The sequence below is a fragment of the Genypterus blacodes genome, unplaced genomic scaffold, assembly GCF_046128005.1.
Source record: "Genypterus blacodes isolate CSIRO-AG114 ecotype Tasmania unplaced genomic scaffold, CSIRO-AGI_Gbla_v1 ptg000152l_1, whole genome shotgun sequence".
NCBI lineage: Eukaryota > Metazoa > Chordata > Actinopteri > Ophidiiformes > Ophidiidae > Genypterus > Genypterus blacodes.
This window is the reverse complement of record NW_027466954.1, coordinates 292,311-312,858: the sequence shown is the minus strand read 5'-3', so window position 1 is coordinate 312,858 and position 20,548 is coordinate 292,311. Positions and strand designations below refer to the sequence as shown.

At 46.6% G+C, this 20,548-nt stretch overlaps 3 protein-coding genes and 1 non-coding gene across 19 annotated transcripts in view; all 4 read left to right on the top strand.

The window, feature by feature from the left end:
- LOC143012670 (protein NLRC3-like) overlaps positions 1-11,623 on the top strand; it is a 31,812-nt gene extending 20,189 nt beyond the window's left edge. For 3 of the 16 annotated variants that reach the window (XM_076165920.1, XM_076165922.1, XM_076165918.1), the window contains 6 exons: positions 7,715-7,888; positions 8,304-8,477; positions 8,614-8,779; positions 8,853-8,934; positions 10,110-10,533; positions 10,910-11,623. In XM_076165920.1, the coding sequence (XP_076022035.1) occupies positions 7,715-7,888; positions 8,304-8,477; positions 8,614-8,779; positions 8,853-8,934; positions 10,110-10,533; positions 10,910-11,024 (1,135 nt within the window). In that variant the 3' untranslated portion in view covers positions 11,025-11,623. Of the gene's footprint in view, positions 1-7,714; positions 7,889-7,977; positions 8,037-8,303; positions 8,478-8,605; positions 8,780-8,852; positions 8,935-9,131; positions 10,089-10,109; positions 10,534-10,909 lie in introns of those variants that run through there. The other 13 variants (XR_012965065.1, XR_012965066.1, XR_012965067.1 and 10 more) reach the window with 13 other exon arrangements.
- A 526-nt stretch (positions 11,624-12,149) lies between these two features.
- tmem237b (transmembrane protein 237b) lies at positions 12,150-15,789 on the top strand. The gene is made up of 13 exons (XM_076165966.1): positions 12,150-12,318; positions 12,502-12,537; positions 13,087-13,118; positions 13,222-13,313; positions 13,533-13,661; positions 13,785-13,878; positions 13,959-14,116; positions 14,219-14,351; positions 14,442-14,633; positions 14,798-14,871; positions 14,975-15,062; positions 15,356-15,477; positions 15,576-15,789. The coding sequence occupies exons 1-13, from the start codon at positions 12,298-12,300 to the stop codon at positions 15,638-15,640; spliced, it is 1,236 nt and encodes a 411-aa protein (XP_076022081.1). The 5' UTR covers positions 12,150-12,297; the 3' UTR covers positions 15,641-15,789.
- On the top strand, positions 13,394-13,466 carry trnar-ucg (transfer RNA arginine (anticodon UCG)). Its single transcript has one exon. It is a non-coding gene; the product is annotated as a tRNA-Arg (tRNA).
- Positions 15,790-15,903: 114 nt separating the features above from the next.
- On the top strand, positions 15,904-20,257 carry cyp20a1 (cytochrome P450, family 20, subfamily A, polypeptide 1). The gene is made up of 13 exons (XM_076165970.1): positions 15,904-16,096; positions 16,584-16,633; positions 16,771-16,937; positions 17,027-17,172; positions 17,284-17,451; positions 17,554-17,632; positions 17,847-17,959; positions 18,118-18,172; positions 18,308-18,428; positions 18,598-18,709; positions 19,131-19,195; positions 19,393-19,482; positions 19,656-20,257. The coding sequence occupies exons 1-13, from the start codon at positions 16,025-16,027 to the stop codon at positions 19,804-19,806; spliced, it is 1,389 nt and encodes a 462-aa protein (XP_076022085.1). The 5' UTR covers positions 15,904-16,024; the 3' UTR covers positions 19,807-20,257.
- The last annotated feature ends 291 nt before the right edge of the window (positions 20,258-20,548 follow it).

The window sequence follows — 20,548 nt, the reverse complement described above, 5'->3', positions numbered from 1 at the left end:
CGATGAGTGTTTGCAGTGATGAAGATGAAGGACCTCCACACTTCAGTCCTAAACCTGGACCCTCACACACAGAGTAAGAGCGCCCATCACACAGAGGTGGGGGGGTCAACACGGGGTTAATTTAAGAGAGGTGATTTAACAAATCTGAACCTAAATATGAAGACGGCGTATCTCAATGTGCTGACTCGCTGTCTTAAGTGCGTCGGTTGTAGGCGTCAATCAGGCGCCGCCATTACAAGTCAGAGTCCAATTGATGAAGTGCAGGAGCTCCAGTCTGCCAGAAGTCCCTGGATGTTGGGGGATTTGTTGCTTGATTTCATTTTATTGTTTAAAACAGAGTTTCATTAAGTTACATTATGACATCATGGATGAATCTCATCCAGTATGCACGATGGTGCAAGAGCTATGGAATGATATCAACATGAAATGAACACAAAATGGCAGAAGGTTCAAGGTTCAAAGACTTTATTGTCATACGGACAGATAAACAAGTAGCAACGCCCAATCAAATTCTTACTTTAAAAAACTGTCCTGTAGCCTGGTGTGGCACCTCACACTTCTCTTCCTCCTACTAGACGGCTTGAGTATCCAAATTCCATGCTGGGGGTGGGCGGGGTTTCACCATGTTTTAGGCCGACCTGTGGAATCTCTGGTGGTAAATGTTCTCCAGGGAAGGGACAACATTGAGTCAAACACAACTCCTCTTCCCATTAGAATGAATGGATGTTATTCCTGTGACTCTGTTCATTGAGATGAATTTCAAGCTAAGAATGAATGATGGTGACTCTCTCATAGATGAAGCTGACAGCAGTGGTGTGTACAGCTGCTTTAGCTGCTCCTCACACTCACCTAATGACCTTCTGCTTCCATCTGCTGCTGTGTTGTCAATGCTGTGTTTATAGGGTTCACCAGCAGAGGCCAGACTGTCCTGTACCCAGCTGTGTGTCCATGAAGAGCGATGGGTCCATGTTTAAACCTATTAACTTCAGTGATGGACAGCAGCCTAAGAAAGGAAGGTCAGAGTCCTCTTAAGCCCACATTTTAGGTTTAGTTTCTGCTTCATGAAAATAATTTTTAGGTTCTTGAAAATCAGGATTTCCAGTGAATTCACTTGTGTTTCTTGTTGTGTCAGACAGACACATGTCACCATGAAAACCTGCCTGTGTGTGTTTGTAAACTCACATGTTTCTTTATTTCTCCACAGACTTCAGCTGTATCAGTCAGAGGTTTCCACTGGTCAGTGTGCCCAGCAGCATCCAGCAGACCTGGACTCCATATTTATGGTGTGTAAATGTCCAGGCTCCACCCACTTACATATGGACGATGTCACCGTGTAGAGTATCTATTGACAGAGAAATAAGAGAGTTTTAATGCAGCACTTGGTTCATTTAGTTTGAGCAGAGAGAGTTAAGTGGGAACATTAACATAGGAGTTGCTGGTATGGTTACCTGCATCTTCATACATCAGTAGGGTTAGAATCCTCGTTAGCTGCACTCCTGAGTTATGTTGGCAACATATACACTGTCACCTGATAGCCAATCAGAAACCAGTAACTTCTCTCACTCTGTTACAAACTGGTGTTTGACTCTTTCAGCTGCTTGAGGAGAACATTGTCAGGTTTGTGAAGAACGAGCTGAAGAGCATCCAGAAGGGTTTGAGTCCAGAATCCAAGAGCCAGAATGAGGATGAGGTGGTAACAGGTGATGAGGATGAAGAGCAGAGGAGCATCAGAGAGGCGTTCCTGAAGCTCACAGTGACCTTCCTGAGCAGAATGAAGCATGAGGAGCTGGCTGACTCTCTGCACAGCAGTAAGCCATTTAACAGCTTCAACATGATGGAAAGAGGAAACAGGAGTAAAGCTTCACACTCACACACTCTACACACTCAGGCTAAGATGAGCCTAAACTAAACTTAGGCTAAGTATCACTCCCCTGCACTCTTTTGATTATCTGTAATTTAGTGACATTTGCCTGATAATTAAGTGTAAGATTTAAAGGAGAAAGTTCTATTCCTAAGAGGTTTGGTCTTCCACTTCCAACGACTGGACATATTCTCTTTGTTCCCTGTCACAATTCTCTCCTTCCTCCTTTGAATTCCATGCTGTCACTGTCTCTCACCCAGTCAAGCTCACCATTGCTGTTGTTTATCGCCCACCAGTCCCTTCCGGGGACTTCCTGGAGGAGCTCGACACTCTTGTCTCTCACTTCCCTGACGATGGCTCCGGCCTCATCCTTCTCGGTGACTTCAACATCCAGACTGAGAAGCTTCACCCTCTTGTTTCTTTTCCTGCCTCCATTGACTTGGCTCTCTCCCCATCTCCTCCTACCCACAAGGCTGGCAACCAACTGGACCTTATCTTCACCAGGCACTGTTCTAGCGCCGACCTCTCTGTCACACCTCTACATCTCTCCGACCACTACTTCATGTCCTACACTCTCTCCCTCTCCTCTCCTCCCACCCAACCTCCCCCCACCCGCATGGTATGTTCTCGTCCCAATCTACACTCTCTCGCCCCCACCGATCTCTCCTCTTCTGTTCTCTCCGCTCTCCCTGCTCCTGAATCTTTTTCTCTTCTATCCCCTGACACTGCCACTGATCTTCTTTTCTCCACCCTGTCCTCCTCTCTGGACAATCTGTGCCCCCTCATCTCCAGGCCTGCACGCCCAACTCCACGGGCCCCTTGGTTGTCGGACTCAGTGCATACTCAGAGACGGAGCTTGAGAGTGGCTGAGCGCAAATGGAGGAATGGCAAACTCCTGGAGGACCTTCATGCCTTCCAATCGCTGCTTTCCACTTTCTCTTCCTCTCTCTCTGCTGCTAAAGCTGCCTTCTTCTCCAGGAAAATTCAAACCTCTGCTTCCAACCCCAAAAAACTCTTTGAAACTTTCTTGTCCCTCCTCCAACCCCCACCCCCTCCTCCCTCCTCCTCCCTCCTCCCTGACGATTTCGCCGACTTCTTCGACAAGAAGGTTAACGATATCCGATCTTCCTTCCCTCACCCCCCAGCTGTCCTGTCTCTACCACCTTCTCCACCTTCTCCCTCTCTGTCCTAATTTTCTCCCCTCTCTGCATAGGAGGTCCTTCACCTTGTCACATCTAGCCACCCCACCACCTGCTCCCTTGACCCTGTCCCCTCCCCTCTCCTTCAGTCTGCTGCTCCTGATCTTCTTCCCTATACCTGACCCACCTCATTAACACATCTTTGGCTTCTGGCTCTTTTCCCTCTGAAGACCAGAGTCACTCCCCTTTTAGAGAATCCAACTCTTGACCCTTCAGACATCATAACTAATGGGTTTCCCTTCTACCCTTCCTATCCAAAACTCTCGAACGTGCTGTCTTCAATCAACTGTCCCTGTACCTCCACCAGAACAACCTCTTGGACCCCCACCAGTCCGGCTTCAAGGTGGGCCACTCAACTGAGACTGCCCTCCTGGCAGTGACCGAGTCACTCCAAACTGCTAGAGCGAACTCTCTCTCCTCTGTCCTGATTCTCCTGGACCTGTCTGCAGCATTCGACACGGTGAACCACCAGATCCTTCTCTCTACCCTGGAGGGGAATGGGTGTCTCGGGCTTTGCACTCTCCATGTTTGCGTCCTACCTGACAGGTCGCTCCTACTAGGTAACACTGAGAGGTTCTGTTTCGAAGCCATGTAGGCTCACCACTGGGGTTCCGCAAGGTTCGGTTTTGGGCCCTCTTCTTTTCTCCCTCTACACATCATCTCTTGGTTCTCTTATCCACTCCCATAACTTTTCCTACCACTGTTATGCTGATGACACCCAGCTGATTCTGCCATTTCCTCCTTCGGACACCCAAGTGGAGACGCGCATTGCTGCGTGCCTGGCAGACATCTCAGGCAGGATGTCGATGCACCACCTGAAGCTCAAGACTGGGATGGTGTTTCTCCCGGGGAAGGGCTGCCTGCACCGAGACCTGGCCATCATCATAGATGACTCCGTGGTGACGTCAACTCGGACTGCGAGGAATCTGGGTGTGACCCTGGATGACCAACTGTCGTTCTCGGCAAACATCGCATCGGTGACGCGTTCCTGCAGATTCCTCCTCTACAGTATCCGGAGGATTCGTCCCTTCCTCACCGACAAGGCAGCGCAGGTGCTGATCCAGCCTCTTGTCATCTCCCGCCTGGACTACTGCAACTCCCTCCTTGCTGGCGCCCCGGCTTCCGCCATCAGACCTCTGGAGCTCGTCCAGAAAGCTGCTGCTCGTCTGGTGTTCAACCTCCCCAAGTTCTCCCATACGACTACCCTTCTCCGTTCTCTACACTGGCTCCCTGTGGCTGTTCGCATCCAGTTTAAGACTCTGGTGCTAGCCTACAGGGCAGTGAAAGGAACAGCTCCTTTGTACCTCCAGGCTATGGTCAAGCCCTCGGCCCCCGCCCGACCACTTTCGCTCTGCTGCCTCCAGGCGGCTGGCTGCCCCATCGCTCAGCGGCCCCTGCGCCTGATCGTCACAGTCACGGCTTTTCACTGTTCTGGCACCTCAGTGGTGGAATGATCTCCCGACTGATGTCAGAACAGCTGAGTCGCTGCCCATCTTTTGCCGCAGGCTGAAAACCCATCTCTTCAAGAGACACTACCCGGATGCGCCCCTTCTTAGGACATCACCTATTATGTCCTAGATCTTCTGATGCACTTATTTGTTTTCTAATTTGTCCTTTTTTCTCATTCAAGGTATCTAACTTATTGCACTTCTACTCTAGCTCTAGTTATGCTCTTAGCTGTTGGTTTTGGAAGGAAATGCACTTACGATTTCTTGTGACCTTAAGTTCTTTTATCTACCTATGTTGAACGCACTTATTGGAAGTCGCTTTGGATAAAAGCGGCTGCTAAATGACCGTAATGTAATGTAATGTAGTGTCTTGGTTTTGGAGAGTGAGCAGGCCTGCTGAGATCTTAGAGCTCACACAGGAACATAAGGGGTTAGAACTGCGGTCCCCAACCCTTTTTGGGCAACAGACTGGTTTCTTGGAATACAATATTTTCTCGGGCCGGCCTTTAAAGTGTGGGGGGATAACATATGACAAAATAGATTGATACAACTGGCATAAAAACAAATATAAATTGCATAAAAAAATACAACTCACAATTATGCTGAATTAGTGGGAGCCCTGAGCCTGTGTCTCTGCAACAAGCCGGTCCAATCAAGGGTTAATGGACACCTGAAGTGTGTTCCTTATGTCATGTCTACTCCATCAGTTTTTTTTTGGTCGCTTCCACTGCAGAAAACCCTGCTTCACAAAGACAGGATGTTGGACATGGAAGCAGGGTTTTCAGTGCTTTTCCTGACGATCTCAGGATATTCTGCCGTGATTTTAATACAGAACAGCGGCAGAGTTTTTCTCTGAAAGTAACTTTTAAGGTCACCGTCATTTGCGATCTCCAGCGGTTGATCTTCTCCTGGCAGGTCAGGCTTGATTCACCTGGTTTGTTCATAAATGGGTTGCAGATCCATTCACTCGCAGTTTGTGGGTCTTTCGTAGTTGGGTGGTTCTGTTTAAAGTCTTTTAAAAGCAAAGACAGGTGATCAGCGCAGAGAATGATGGCTCCTTAAAGTTTGTTTTCCACTCATTTTTGCGAGCTTGTGGGCTAAATGTTTGATGTAAAGTATCACGTAACTGAGACGAGCGTCTTGACATGTGTCAAAAGACACAGAGGCACAGATGACCCCGTACCAAATTGGAGACCGCTGGGTTAGAAGGTTAAGAGGTTATATCATGCTGCTCGAGGGTCAAACATTTGTACTCCAAAATGTACAATTCTGATGCTTTTCTACACTGTAATATTTCCTTCACCAAGTTTCCCTCCAGTGACTGTTGTCTGTTCATACAGGACATCTTATTGCACTGTGCCAACGTAAACTGAAATCTAAGCTGAAGCAGAAGTTCCAGTGTGTGTTTGAGGGGGTCGCTAAAGCAGGAAAGCAAACCCCTCTGAATGAGATCTACACAGAGCTCTACATCACAGAGGGAGGGACTGGGGAGGTCAATGAAGAACATGAGGTCAGACAGATTGAAGCAGCTTCCAGGAAACCACAGAGAGAAGAAACACCAATCAGATGTGAAGACATCTTTAAAGCATCACCTGGAGGAGATCAGCCAATCAGAACACTGATGACAAAGGGCGTGGCTGGCATTGGGAAAACCCTCTTAACACAGAAGTTCACTCTGGACTGGGCTGAAGGCAAAGCCAACCAGCACATCCAGCTCACATTTCCATTCACTTTCAGAGAGCTCAATGGGCTGAAAGGGAGAAAGTTCAGCTTGGTGGAGCTTCTTCATCACTTCTTCATTGAAACCAAAGAAGCAGGAATCTGCAGCCTTGAAGACTTCAAGGTTGTCTTCATCCTGGACGGTCTGGATGAATGTCGACCTCCTCTGGACTTCAACAACAGTGGGATCCTGACTGATGTTAGAGAGTCCACTTCAGTGGATGTTCTGCTGACAAACCTCATCAGGGGGAACCTGCTTCCCTCTGCTCGCCTCTGGATCACCACAAGACCTGCAGCAGCCAATCAGATCCCTGCTGACAGCGTTGATATGGTGACAGAGGTCAGAGGGTTCACTGACCCTCAGAAGGAAGCGTACTTCAGGAAGAGATTCAGAGATGATGAGCAGGCCAGCAGCATCATCTCCCACATCAAGACCTCACGAAGCCTCCACATCATGTGCCACATCCCAGTCTTCTGCTGGATCACTGCTACAGTTCTGGAGGACGTGATGAAGACCAGAGAGAGAGGAGAGCTGCCCAAGACCCTGACTGAGATGTACATCCACTTCCTGCTGGTTCAGACCAAACTGAAGATTGTTAAGTATGATGGAGGAGCAGAGAAAGATCCACACTGGAATCCAGAGAGTGAAGAGATGATTGTGTCTCTGGGAAAACTGGCCTTTCATCAGCTGCAGAAAGGAAACCTGATCTTCTATGACTCAGACCTGACAGAGTGTGGCATCGATATCACAGCAGCCTCGGTGTACTCAGGAGTGTTCACACAGGTCTTTAAAGAGGAGAGGGGACTGTACCAGGACAAGGTGTACTGCTTCGTCCATCTGAGCGTCCAGGAGTTTCTGGCTGCTCTTTATGTCCATCTGACATTCATCAACTCTGGAGTCAACCTGCTGTCAGATCAATCAACCTCTGTGTGGTCCAAACTATCAGGAGACAAATTTAAACTCAGACATCTCCACCAGAGTGCAGTGAACGCGGAGTCCAAATGGACATCTGGACTTGTTTCTTCGTTTCCTTTTGGGCCTTTCACTGCAGACCAATCAGACTCTCTTAAGGGTCCTCCTGAAACATACAGGAAGGAGATCAAAGACCAACCAGGAAACAGTCAGATACATCAAGGAGAAGATCAGTAAGAATGTCTCTGCAGAGAGAAGCATCAATCTGTTCCACTGTCTGAATGAGCTGAAGGATCTTTCTCTATTGAAGGAGATCCAAGGGTACCTGAGATCAGGACGTCTCTCCACAGACAGACTGTCTCCTGCTCAGTGGTCTGCTCTGGCCTTCATCTTACTGTCATCAGAGGAAGGTCTGGATGTGTTTGACCTGAAGAAATACTCTGCTTCCGAGGAGGCTCTTCTCTGGCTGCTGCCAGTGGTCAAAGCCTCCAGGAAAGCTCTGTAAGTGCGAAGATCACACAAAGAATTTTCATTTAACAAAACAGAAATAAAATGTTATACAATTCATTTTCAGGCTTAGTGGCTGTGATCTGTCCTGGAGAGGCTGTGAAGCTCTGTCCTCAGTCCTCAGCTCCCAGTCCTCCAGTCTGAGAGACCTGGACCTGAGTAACAGCGACCTGCAGGATTCAGGAGTGAAGCTGCTGTCTGCTGGACTGGAGTGTCCACACTGTAAACTGGAAACTCTCAGGTAAGCAAGATGTAGATTGTAAAAGAGAAACACTGAGAGCTTTCACTCACTTGACCTACTTGTTTCCCCTGGAACATTTTTATGTTAAGGAATGCTGCAGTAACACAGCCCCACACATGATGCAGCTCCATTAACTCTCTCTCTCTCTCTCTCTCTCTCTCTCTCTCTCTCTCTCAAAAGAAGGAAATGTTTCTCTGTCTTTTTAATATGACACAGAAGCTACAAGTGATCTCAAACATTTTCAATCATTTCAAAATAAATTAGATGCATTTCACCCCAAATCTCCATAATTCTTTGCAATTCTTTGTTTAACAGTTGATCCCGCTTTTATGACAGAATTCCCTGATTCTATTTTTGCAAAATAGTAGAAATCACATGACCCTAATTGTGTGTAATGATTGAATCTTTTCTTCAGTTTCAGTGGCTGTAATCTGTCAGACAGAAGCTGTGAAGCTCTGTCCTCAGTCCTCATCTCCCAGTTCTCCAGTCTGAGAGACCTGGACCTGAGTAACAATGACCTGCAGGATTCAGGAGTGAAGCTGCTGTCTGGTGGACTGGAAAGTCCACACTGGAAACTGGAAACTCTCAGGTCTGCAAGATATAGATGTTTGTAAAGGAGAAACACTGTGAGCTTTCACTCACTTGACCTGCTTCTTTCTCCAACCCCCCCCTCCACACACACACACACACACACACACACACACACTCTGTTCGCAGGCTGTCAGGCTGTATGGTCACACAAGAAGGCTGTGCTTCTCTGGCTTCAGCTCTGACCTCCAACCCCTCCCATCTGAGAGAGCTGGACCTGAGCTACAATCATCCAGGAGACACAGGAGAGAAGCTGCTGTCTGCTGGACTGGAGAGTCCTCACTGGAGACTGGACACTCTCAGGTAAGGACACAGCCACAGACTGAGGACTGTCTCCCTGTTGGTTGAAGGTAAAAACTTAATAATCAATAATCAGTCCTGTGCTTGCTGTGCCTCTGTGTCTGCCTGTAGGATGGGTCATGGTGGACAGCACAGGATCAAAGCTGGTCTGAGGAAATGTAAGTTTGATTTGACAACTGTGTGTCCATCCACACACACAATTCAGAGAGAAAATGATTCATATTTGACTGAGGAAATTCTCATTTGATGAGTTAGTTAGAATATTCATTGATTGATTAACTGTGAAGTGATTGATACATTGAGTCATTTGCCAAAGTCTCCAGATGCTTGATGCTGTGTATCATTGTGCCTTCAGATTCCTCACAGGCTGTAAACATCACACAGATCATTGTCCTCTGTATGCAGTGGCTGGGTGGACGTCTCTGTATTTCTGCAGACGTCCCCACTGGTTGAGTCTCACTGATGAAACTCTCCTCAGCCTGCTTCTTCCTTACCTGTGCTCTTATCTTACTAGAAGCTGAGGCCATTCTAGCCTGCAGTCGTCTGTCCCTCATGTTGGCACTGAGCTCAGTAAAAGAGCTTTTAAGTTCACTGCTCCTCCATTTGGAACAACTGGAACACAGACCTGAAGCGATCACATCAATTGATTTACAATTGATTTCTAATGGAGAATTAGTTTCAGTTCTAAATGACTTCGATCCAGATGCTCTCCATCAAAATGGAGCTGTGACTGTGACAGAATGGTTGTTTGTTTTGTTCTTCATTCATTCTCCTTCAAGACATTTGAATCTCAGCGAGACTTCAGCAGAATATAAAGGAAAGAATATCAGACGTGTGTCTGGCGCATTTTAAGGCCCTCATGGCTGAGTGTGTGTGTGTGTGTGTGTGTGTGTGTGTGTGTGTGTGTGTGTGTGTGTGTGTGTGTGTGTGTGTGTGTGTGTGTGTGTGTGTGTGTGTGTGTGTGTGTGTGTGTGTGTGTGTGTGTGTGTGTGTGTGTGTGTGTGTGCGTGTGTGTGGTTATATCATATGTAATATAACAGGAAACAATCTGTGATTTACCAACATCAGTATTGAAATTGATCATTAGTTGATAATTACATGTTTTGGATGTTGATGGAAAACCTTCAGATTAAAGCAGAAGATATTTTATTGTTTTGTTGGCATTCATTTTATTTTCAAACAGGAAAATTAAATCAGGTCTGATTCTTATGTCTGATATTTGTGATGATGAAAACAGTAGAAAGTGCAGAAATGAATAAATGAGTGAATAATAAAGGCAGCAGCTGTGTTTGATGATAAACTGCGCCTGTTTGTGTCTTTTTCTGTCCATCAGATGTTTGTGAACTGGAACTGGACCCAAACACAGCGAACAGAAGACTCAAACTGTCTGACAACAACAGGAAGGTGACATGTGTGAGAGAGGAGCAGCCATATCCTGATCATCCAGAGAGGTTTGATCTCTTGTCTCAGCTGCTGTATAGAAATGGTCTGACTGGTCGCTGTTACTGGGAGGTGGAGTGGGAAGGATTCGTTCATATATCAGTGAGTTACAGAGGAATCAGGAGGAAAGGAGACAGAGATGAAAGCAGGTTTGGAGGAAATGATCAGTCCTGGAGCCTGATCTGCTCTGATCCTCATAGTTACTCTGTCTGTCACAATAACAGAGAGACACCCCTCAGTGTCCCTGTGTCCTCCTCTGTCCCTCTCAGAGTAGGAGTGTATGTGGACTGTCCTGCTGGCACTCTGTCCTTCTACACGTCTCTGACACACTGGTGCGCCTCCACACCTTCACCACCACATTCACTCACACTCTTTATGCTGGGTTTCGGGTCTGGAGCTTTGATTCCTCAGTGACTCTGTGTGATCTGTAGGACACACACACACACACACACACACACACACACACACACACACACACACACACTCACACACACACTCACACACTCTCCCATGCACAGTCTCTGTATCTGTTTACATAAAATGGCGGCGAACTACAACATCATAGATGTTGTTTCGAAGTGTTGCTAAATATGTATTAGTAACGGTCATATGTTTACCTTCTTTAATTTGATAGAAAATGCGATCCAGGGAGCTCCCTCCTCTTCCTCCTGCTGGCACTCTGTCCTTCTACAGCGTCTCTGACACACTGATGCGCCTCCACACCTTCACCACCACATTCACTCACACTCTTTATGCTGGGTTTCGGGTCTGGAGCTTTGATTCCTCAGTGACTCTGTGTGATCTGTAGGACACACACACACACACACACACACACACACACACACACACACACACACACACACACACACACACACACACACACACACACACACACACACACACTCCCATGCACAGTCTCTCTTTCACACATTTGTGTTGATGTGTTATGTTACAAGCATCGTACAAAGTACAAGATTTTTTTTTAATTTTCACTAAATTAATCTGATACAGATTGAGATTTAGTCTTTAATGTGTTTTTATGTGAAAGTGTCATAAATGGTTTGGTTTGATTTCAGCGTGATGAGATTTGAGCTTTTTTTTCAATAAAAATATTTAAGAATAATGATCGCAGTCCATGTGTGACTTCGTCTTCCTCTAGGTTGCAGTGTTCCGGATGTAGAGGAGGAAAACTAGATTGTTTGTGTGTGTGTGTCGCTCCCTGTGTTACCTTCAGTTGATCACAACTCTTCATGACACACATGTCCAGGTTGTTGTGGAAGTTTGTCCTGTAGCGATAAAGACCTTTGCCTGTATTTATATCATTAGTCATATTTACACTTACGTACGATGGTGGTTGTTGTTGTTGCTATGCCTCTTTCTGTGTGTCTCTCTCCATTCTATCCCTTTCCCTCTAAACCCTACCTGTCAAGGCAAATGGCTGTTTATTATTAATGAAATACATTGTGATGTAACTGAACTGATTTGAGGTATTTCTTTTATTTAAAAATCCTTGCAGAAAGGAAATTTAGCTAAAAGTAATTGTTAATGATAAATACAAGACACACGGTACTGAATTCAAGTTGATGAAGACATTTTTATTTTTATAAATGGCTGAATTTATTATTATTATGCTTGTTATTTTGCAGTGGCTATAGTATTAGTATGATAACCATATACTTTCTATATGCTGAATTTATTTTTTTATATTATCCACAGCAATTACTCCATATTACTGACATGTCCGCTACAAAATGCAGTGGTCCACTAGGAATTCGAATTTTAATTAATCAGAATCATATTTTTCCAAATCTGATTTCCGGGTCCAAATCTGGCAACGACAAGCGACAAATGTTACATGCCTGATGGATCCGGTTTGAGCTTTTATTGTGAAGACAAGGGAAAGTCTTATGTGCTCCTCATATCTTCTTCCGAGTGGAAACTTCCGGCTGCAGCACATAAACAAAGCGCTAGTAAATAAAAGCCGGACAATCAATCCAGGAGTTGTGATTAAAACATTAACAACGGTTATCTCAAATGATTTAACTCACAAAATATCCGACAGATGCACTTTTATTGAAGTTATGGATTCAGCAGAGTTGAAGGTAATAACGCTTCATTTTTACAGCGAGATAACGGTGTGTATCTGTTTACATAAAATGGCGGCGAACTACAACATCATAGATGTTGTTTGGAAGTGTTGCTAAATATGTATTAGTAACCACAATGTATCTGTTTCGTCTCTGTTAATACGGATGTTTATATGTTTACCCTCTTTAATTTGATAGAAAATGCGATCCAGGGAGCTCCCTCCTCTTCCTCAGGTCAGTCAGTCACATCCAGCTACAGAAAGTGGTCACAGCACACACACACACACACACACACAAATCCCGCCAAAAAGCAGTTGAACTCAGACACAGAATAGTTTGTTAAAATTCTACATTGTGTGTGTGTGAGTGTGAGTTTGATAGAGAGAATCTGGTTGTATAACACGATACAGTGCGCCTAAACAAATCCGTCTTACTTGAAAAATCTTGGTTCTAAATGGTGTGACCTTTGACCTATGTAATCCTCTCTGCTGGCGGCTGTACTCCCAGAGATTAAGTAGGGATTTAACCGTCTCAGTGAGGACGTTCCTGTCTGCGTAGCTTCATCTCGTCCTGACTCCATTCTTGGTCAGGTGGTCAGAACATCGCCGGTAAGGTTGAATGAGGTCTTGAATGAAATATTCTTTTTGATGTTTATTGCACCTTGTCTGGTCTGAACTCCTTCCAGTATCAGATTTGTTCCTCCATTTGTTGTTGTGGTTCTCAGCACTGCTGTTTGTGTTAAACATGGCTTGTAACCTTTGCATGACCGCTTTGTCTCTTCAGCGTCGGCCTCGAGCGCTTCCCACCATGCAGAGGTACGTGACCGCGTCTGTTAGGAGCCACACGCCTCCACGCTGCACAGCTGGCTGTCAAGTTCAACTTTTTCTTCTGTTTTCTGTGACTTGTGGACACGTGAAGCGAAGACACACCGTCTGCAGGAGACATGCCGGCACCGAAAACTAAGAGAAGGACGAGAAAGGCAAATGGACTTGATGAAGATGAAGTGGACGGTAAATCAAACACACACCGCCCAATGTTGTTTTGGTTTGTCTTTACTGCCAAAAATAAACTGATTGCAGTCTAAATATGGGACCATGTGGCCTAACGGATAAGGCGTCTGACTTCGGATCAGAAGATTGAGGGTTCAAATCCCTTCGTGGTTGACATTTCAGTGTTAAGAATTATTATATCACAGGTTTTGCTCACTACAGCTGCTCCTTCATGTCCAGCTGTAGGGATGGAGATGGGAGGCCTAGGTAGTCGTAGAGCATCTCAGTTCAGGGACTCACTGACCCCTGAACCCATGACTGATGGACCGCCACAGAGGAGGAAGAAGAAAAAGAAAACTCCCACTGTAGGTGAGTTTGGGAGAATTGTAGCGTTCCTGGTCAAAGTTAATTTCACACGCACCAAGTGTCATCAGGAGCGTCTTACCTGCTGCTTCTAAGGCCGGCCCTCTTCACTCTGACCCCAAACAACAGATCTGGAAGATGACCGGGATGACCTGGTGAACGGAGAAGCAGCAGATCAAGTGACTGATGGGGAGGAGGTGGTCAGAAAAACCAAGAAGAAGAAGTGAGAAACACCCGCAGTTTTCATATCATTTGATATCGACAAATCGACAAATCCACGCTTTTCATTCTCATCAAATCCAGGAAGTTAAAAGCTGTGGAGTCCCAGCTTCCTGCGGAGTTGGACGTAGAGGAGGATGATATAGTCACTGACACTCTGCCCACCATCCCTCAGCATTCCCTGTTTGCTGCCCCGCAGGGCCAGAGCCAGCCTGTGGGAAAGGTCTTTGTAGAAAGGAGCAGTGAGTAACAAAATCTGTGTTCTGCTAATAAAGGTGACACTGTGTTACCACATGAGGGCGCTGCCATCATCAATTGTGTGTGTGTGTGTGTGTGTTTCTCAGAGGGTTTCCAGGCAGCAGAGCGGTCCGAATGGAGGAAAACCAGCAACCAGGTGGATCACCTGACAGACCTCCAGCACACACAGCCAGTGTGGACCACCAGAGATGTTTCTGTCAGGGTGCACGAAAGCTTCAGGTGATGTGGGTGCCGCTCGCTGTCAGCGCACATGAATGTGTCGCTCAGATCTAATGTGTATCTTCCTCCATCCTCTCATATCTTATCCAGGGTGTTCAGCCTGTACTGTCACGGCTTCCTGGCGGGCTACGCCATGTGGAACGTGGTGGTGATCTACGTGCTGGCCGGGCAGCAGCTCACCACTCTGTCCAACCTGCTGCAGCAGTACCACAGCCTGGCCTACCCGTCCCAGTCGCTCCTCTACCTGCTGCTCGCCATCAGCACAGTGGCCGCATTCGACAGGTAGGCATTGCAAAAATAACTCAAAGAATGCAATCTAGTGTGTTTTAATGTTCAAATGACTCACAGTGTGAGTGTTCTGAAAGGCACTCTCATACTGAGACTATCTCATTCTCATAAATATGAATCGGTTCTGTTTTTAAAAATGTAAACGTTTGTCTGCTCAGAATGAACCTGGCCAAAGGCTCCACAGCTCTGCAGGAGTTCATCACGCTAGAACCAGTGGCTCTGGCCTCATTCTGTGAGTCTGTCAATATCCACCCAGCACAGCTGTCACTCAAGACGAAGTCCAATGCAAACTCTCACACACCATCCTAATTTGCATGTTATTTCTTTTGCCGCAGTGTATTTCTCAGCGTTGGTCCTCTCGCTCAGCCAACAGATGACCAGCGACAGAATCAACCTCTATCCAAACTCTAATGGGACATTATGGTGAGCTCATCGGAATCATGTTATCATAAGAAGAGTGCAGTAGTGGAAGATGCTGTGGGAATTGAACCCGTCACCTGTTTCCTGAAGGAATAAAATACGCTGTGATTTCAAACACTGAAACTAATTGCCGAATGCTGAACAAGTGCCTGATAGGTTGAAGCCTTAAAGGCCTAAAAAAAATTAATGTTTCATTGGTGTTTGTAGGTTTATGTATGTAGAAGTAGTTAACTGCCAAAACAAACCTACAGAAGAAAACAGAAGAACAACTCTCTCCTCTCCCGTTTCTGTCATAGGACCCCAGGATTGGAGCACCAGATCCTCCACCCATGGGTGACAGTAAACCTGGTGGTAGCACTGCTGGTGGGCCTGGCTTGGATCTGCGTCGCCATTCGACCTGAGACAGACTACACCGAAGGTCAGAGCCAACTGGTTTGAACGCAGCTTTCATTTTATTTTGGGAGAGGGGTGTAGTTTTAAAAGTCAGTCGAACCTTCTAACCCCGTCCTCCCCTAGGTTACCTGATGGCCATGGAGATCGAGCCTCCAAAACCAGAGGACAAATCAGACATCACCGCCTGAAAGATGAAGTCTTTAATCTGAGCTGAGAGCGGAGATTTTGTTTTCACGTTGCACATATTTTTGTACTTTATGTTGTTGTTGACATGTATTGTGAATCACTATTTTTGTAATTGAAATAAAGCTGTTTAAATACACACTTTTAGCCATCAAAAATAATCTGCTTCTGTGTTACATTTGTACGCATAAAGTGGGAAAGTAGCGGATCCATCCCTCCAAACTCTCTGAGCTCCATTAGTCAGGTCTGCTCTGTCTGTCATCCAGGCCTCTTAGTCGAGTTTAGACTCAATTTTGTTGACGTGGTAACGGTAACTTATCTGTGGGGGGAAATCTGCTAATGCTTATGTGTGAATTATTCTAGAAAAGTGTCATTCTAAACCCTCAGTCATGCTGGACTTTGCCATCTTTGCCGTGACGTTTGTCATCGCTTTGGTCGGCGCTGTTCTTTATTTGTATCCGGTAAGTCTGGGAAAGATTGGCGTTAGCTACTTCGCTAGCTGCCGTTTAGCGCCAATGCGCCGTTACGCGCCCAGAAATGTGACAATTCTATGTTTCTGTGCGCTTATTTAAAATGAATGAAATTTAAAACATCACTTAACAACTTAACAGTCTCAACGCGATCTACGGCGCTCATTCTAATGCATAAACGGCACGTAAATTGCTCACACACATTACTTTGTAGCAGATGTTTCCCTGATTGAGTACGGAACAGAATCCAATTACTGCCATGTAGTTAAGACGGAAAAGAAGAGTAAAATTCTTAAGTTGTGTCTTCTAAACTGTGCTGTGTTTTCCAAACTGTGCTGTTAATGCAGTTAATGAGGATAAACAAATCGCCGTGTGTGTGTGTTGATGACACATTTGTGGAGCAGCTGTAAGAATTCATTTTCTTACTGAAATGCTGCATGAAACAACAGTAACATGTTCATTTGCGGTTCTGTTTCAGTCCTCCAGACGTTCCTCTGGCATCCCAGGCTTCAATCCTACAGATGAGAAGTAGGCACCTTTCTCCTCTTTACAGCTAACTTTAAATTCAATAACCAGGTGGTAATCAGACCAAATCTGCAGACATGAGACTCTCCAGCCATGTTTGCCCTCTTTAACTCGATAAATCACCTCATCTGCTCTCTCAGGGACGGGAACCTGCAGGACATCATCAACAGAGGGAGTCTGCACCACTTCCTGGTCAGTCTGCATCAAGAGTTCGGGCCTGTGGCGTCGTTTTGGTTTGGCGGTCGCCCGGTGGTCAGCCTGGGCTCAGTGCATCAGCTGCAGCAACACATCAACCCCAACCGCACCAGTAAGAGCGCCGCCATTTCACACAGTTCATGGAATAAAAGGAAAGGGCAACACCTGAATCTCTCCCTTTGTGCTCTGTGCTCTTCTCAGCCGATTCTTTTGAGACCATGCTGAAGTCGTTGCTCGGTTACCAGTCAGGAATGGAAGGCGGTGCCACAGAGACCTTGATGAGGAAGAAGGTGTACGAGAACGCCATCGACAACACACTGAAAAGCAATTTCCCACTCGTTCTCAAGGTCTGTCTGATGCAGAAACTCTCACACACTGCCTCACGCTGTCTCACACTGTCTGACGCTGTCTCACACTGTCTGTTGCCTTCAAGCATTCACACATAGTTTCTCTCTCAGCTGGTGGAGGAGCTGGTGGGAAAGTGGAGCTCGTTCCCTGAGACTCAACACACGCCGCTGTGTGCCCACCTGCTGGGCCTGTCGTTGAAGGCCGTCACCCAGCTGGCTCTGGGTGAGCGCTTCAAGGACGACGCCGAGGTCCTCTGCTTCCACAAGAACCACGGCGCGGTGAGACGGCAGGCGTTACACAAACAACGCACTCGGCTCCTGTCATAACGCATCAGACTCTAAAGGCAGACATGTAAACTCTCCTGTTTGATGGTTATCCAGATCTGGTCAGAGATTGGGAAAGGCTACCTGGATGGTTCTTTGGAGAAGAGCTCCAGCAGGAAAGGACATTATGAGAAAGGTGAGCCAGTATTTAGAGTTACTGCAGGGTTCATGGTAACACACTGAAACACTTTCAGTCTACATCTCCTTTCTGTGGTTCGGTTGTGAAAATGTCCTCCTGACTTGACCCCTCCATGAACTTTGACCCCCTGGAAATGGAATCATCTTCAGAATGGCATCATTTACACCGTAGATGTGTTGTTGTTACTTTCTTTGTGTCTCGGCACATTTAGCCCTGTCAGAGATGGAGTCCGTCCTCCTGTCGGTGGTGAGGGAGAGAAAAGCCCAGAGGAAGCAGACGGCGTTCGTCGACGCCCTGCTCCAATCCAGCCTCAACGAGCGACAGGTGAATACTGACACAGGGACACAGACTTGACTGTAACACAAGAGGTACCTCAGGGATCACGCGCAGGCCCATTTCCGGTTTGGGTCGCACATCTGCCCTGTTTGTGATCGACTAGTTATGCTTTTGTTAATATGAGGGTATGTGCTTGTGTGTGTCAGGTCATGGAGGACTGCATGGTTTTCACTCAGGCTGGGTGCGTCATCGCTGCCAACTGTAAGTGAAGCTGCTCAGAAGTTTCAATACACACCGGGAAAAACATTACAACGACAAATTACACTCCCAGACTCCCTTACTACACAGCCAAATACTGAGATCCTGAATATTAAATGAGTGTGGGTGTACTTGCAGTGTGTATCTGGGCAATTCACTTCCTGTCGACTTCAGAGGAAGTTCAGGACAAGCTGTATCAGGAGCTGGAGGATGTTTTGGGTTCCGAACCTATTTCTCTGGACAAGATCCCTCAGCTCAGGTAAGAGTTCTGCGTCTGGCTGTGGAATTTTCGGTGAGATGAAACGGCCGTGTAGCAGTGTAGGACTTGCAGGGTCACTTGTTAGTCTTTGTCCTCCACATTTTGGGAAAGGCTAAAGCTGCGGTGCGGTTGAAATCCTGGATCTGATCGCATTTCTGTCCTTGGCAAGATACTGCCAGCAGGTCCTCAACGAGACGGTGAGGACGGCCAAGCTGACCCCCGTCGCGGCTCGGCTCCAGGAAGTAGAGGGAAAAGTCGATCAACACGTCATCCCCAAAGAGGTATCTGCTTTCTCTCTCTCTCTCATTACATTACGATCATTTGGCAGACGCTTTTATCCAAAGCGACTTACATTACATTACCACCCTTCGCAGAGGGGGAAGCAATTGAGGATTCGGTGGCTTGCTCAGGGGCACCTCGGCAGGTGCTCGAACCGGCGACCCTCCGGTTCCCAAGCGGAAGCACTACCCACTGAGTCTCTCTCTCTCTCTCTCTCTCTCTCTCTCTCTCTCTCTCTCTCTCTCTCTCTCTCTCTCTCTCTCTCTCTCTCTCTCTCTCTCTCTCTCTCTCTCTCTCTCTCTCTCTCTCTCTCTCTCTCTCTCTCTCTCTCTCTCTCTCTGACCTTCTGTCTGTCTCGCAGCTTACAGACGAGGGTATTACAGACAGAACGATTCAAAAGGCCTTGTTGTTGTTGTTTTTCAGACTCTGGTGATCTACGCTTTGGGAGTGGTCATGCAAGACTCCGACACCTGGAGCGCTCCATACAGGTTTGTCTTGTCACCACGTTATTTAAAAATCGTTTCACGTGTTAGTGTCTTCTCTGCGGCCGTGGGGCCAGAGGCTTGTTGATTTGCATCCGGACTGCAGAGGAGCCGGGAACGTATAAATGTGTCGTTTTCCTTAATGGTGCGTTTCTGATGCGTCGATCAGAACTCTCTCAGACATTCCCGCTCCGTGCTTCCAGGTTCGACCCGGATCGGTTTGACGACGACTCGGCCAGGAAGAGCTTCTGTCTGCTGGGCTTCTCTGGAAACCAGGCATGTCCGGAGCTGAGGTAAAGACACACAGGTGGCTTTCTCTCAGGCGTGAAAGAAGCTTATTTAACTACAATCATTTGAAGAAGAAGAAGGCTGTGACTTAGTGTGAATACGCCCCAATCGCGTTTTCCCTCTACATTATTCCGCATGTGTCTTGAATAATGAGGCATCTCCCCGGTCTCCCTCACAGGTTCGCCTACACCGTTGCCACGATCCTGCTCAGCACACTGGTCCGGCTCCTGAAGCTTCACCAGCTGGAGGGACAGGTCATGGAGGTCAAGTCCGAGCTGGTGTCCACGCCCAAGGATGAAACCTGGATCACTGTCAGCAGAAGGAGCTGAGACAGCCACAGTGGGGAGAGAGACAGCCCAAGAGGCTTATTCAAAGATTCCCTATGCTTAACATTTTTGATTCAATAACCAGCAGTTTCCCTGAATATTTCTTGGTTGTTCAGAAAAACATTTGAGGCTCAGGTCCTGATGTGGAAATGTGTTTGTACCGTCAGTGTTTCTTGCACACATGTTGTTATTGTTCACGCCATGTCTCTGCCTTAAGCACATTATTACCTTGACCTGCCACTGGTTCAGATTTGCACTTGTTGAAAGACTCAAAGGAGGCGAGCTCAGTGCTTTAACGCTCTACAATGTAGAGGAAACACGCCGTGCTGCCAACAGTGTTTGTGTATTGTGTTAGTCATAACCAACAGTGCGAGACTGGTGTGTTTTATAAGGGGTTTAGACATTTCACGTTTTTAAATACAGCTTCCTCTTACTATTAAATATATAAGAAGATTTTGTGCGTATTTGTGTCATTCTTGTGTTGCATCATCACTGCTTACCACCACACTGGCTGTGTGTGTGATGCTTAAGTGCCCCTGAGCAAGATCCTTTTACCCTGCCAGCTCCAGGGCTGCTTCTGTGGAGACGGAGGAAGCCAAGAGAGGAATCACCCAGGGAGACTAGCAAGTATTACTATTATTAAATTCTCTGCACAGGATTTTTTTTTAAACATGATTAAGCCATACTACCCATAATAAGTGCTGTTATCTTTACACTACAATGATTAAATAAAGCTGTAATTCAT

Excerpts from the sequence above, each read along its gene's own strand:
- tmem237b (XM_076165966.1), top strand. The coding sequence starts at position 12,298 with ATGGATTCAGCAGAGTTGAAG. Across the intron at positions 12,319-12,501 it reads TGGATTCAGCAGAGTTGAAG|AAAATGCGATCCAGGGAGCT; the intron begins GTAATAACGCTT and ends TTAATTTGATAG. Across the intron at positions 15,478-15,575 it reads TGAGACAGACTACACCGAAG|GTTACCTGATGGCCATGGAG; the intron begins GTCAGAGCCAAC and ends GTCCTCCCCTAG.
- cyp20a1 (XM_076165970.1), top strand. The coding sequence starts at position 16,025 with ATGCTGGACTTTGCCATCTTTGCCGTGACGTTTGTCATCGCTTTGGTC. Across the intron at positions 17,452-17,553 it reads TCCACAAGAACCACGGCGCG|ATCTGGTCAGAGATTGGGAA; the intron begins GTGAGACGGCAG and ends ATGGTTATCCAG. Across the intron at positions 17,960-18,117 it reads CCAGCCTCAACGAGCGACAG|GTCATGGAGGACTGCATGGT; the intron begins GTGAATACTGAC and ends TGTGTGTGTCAG.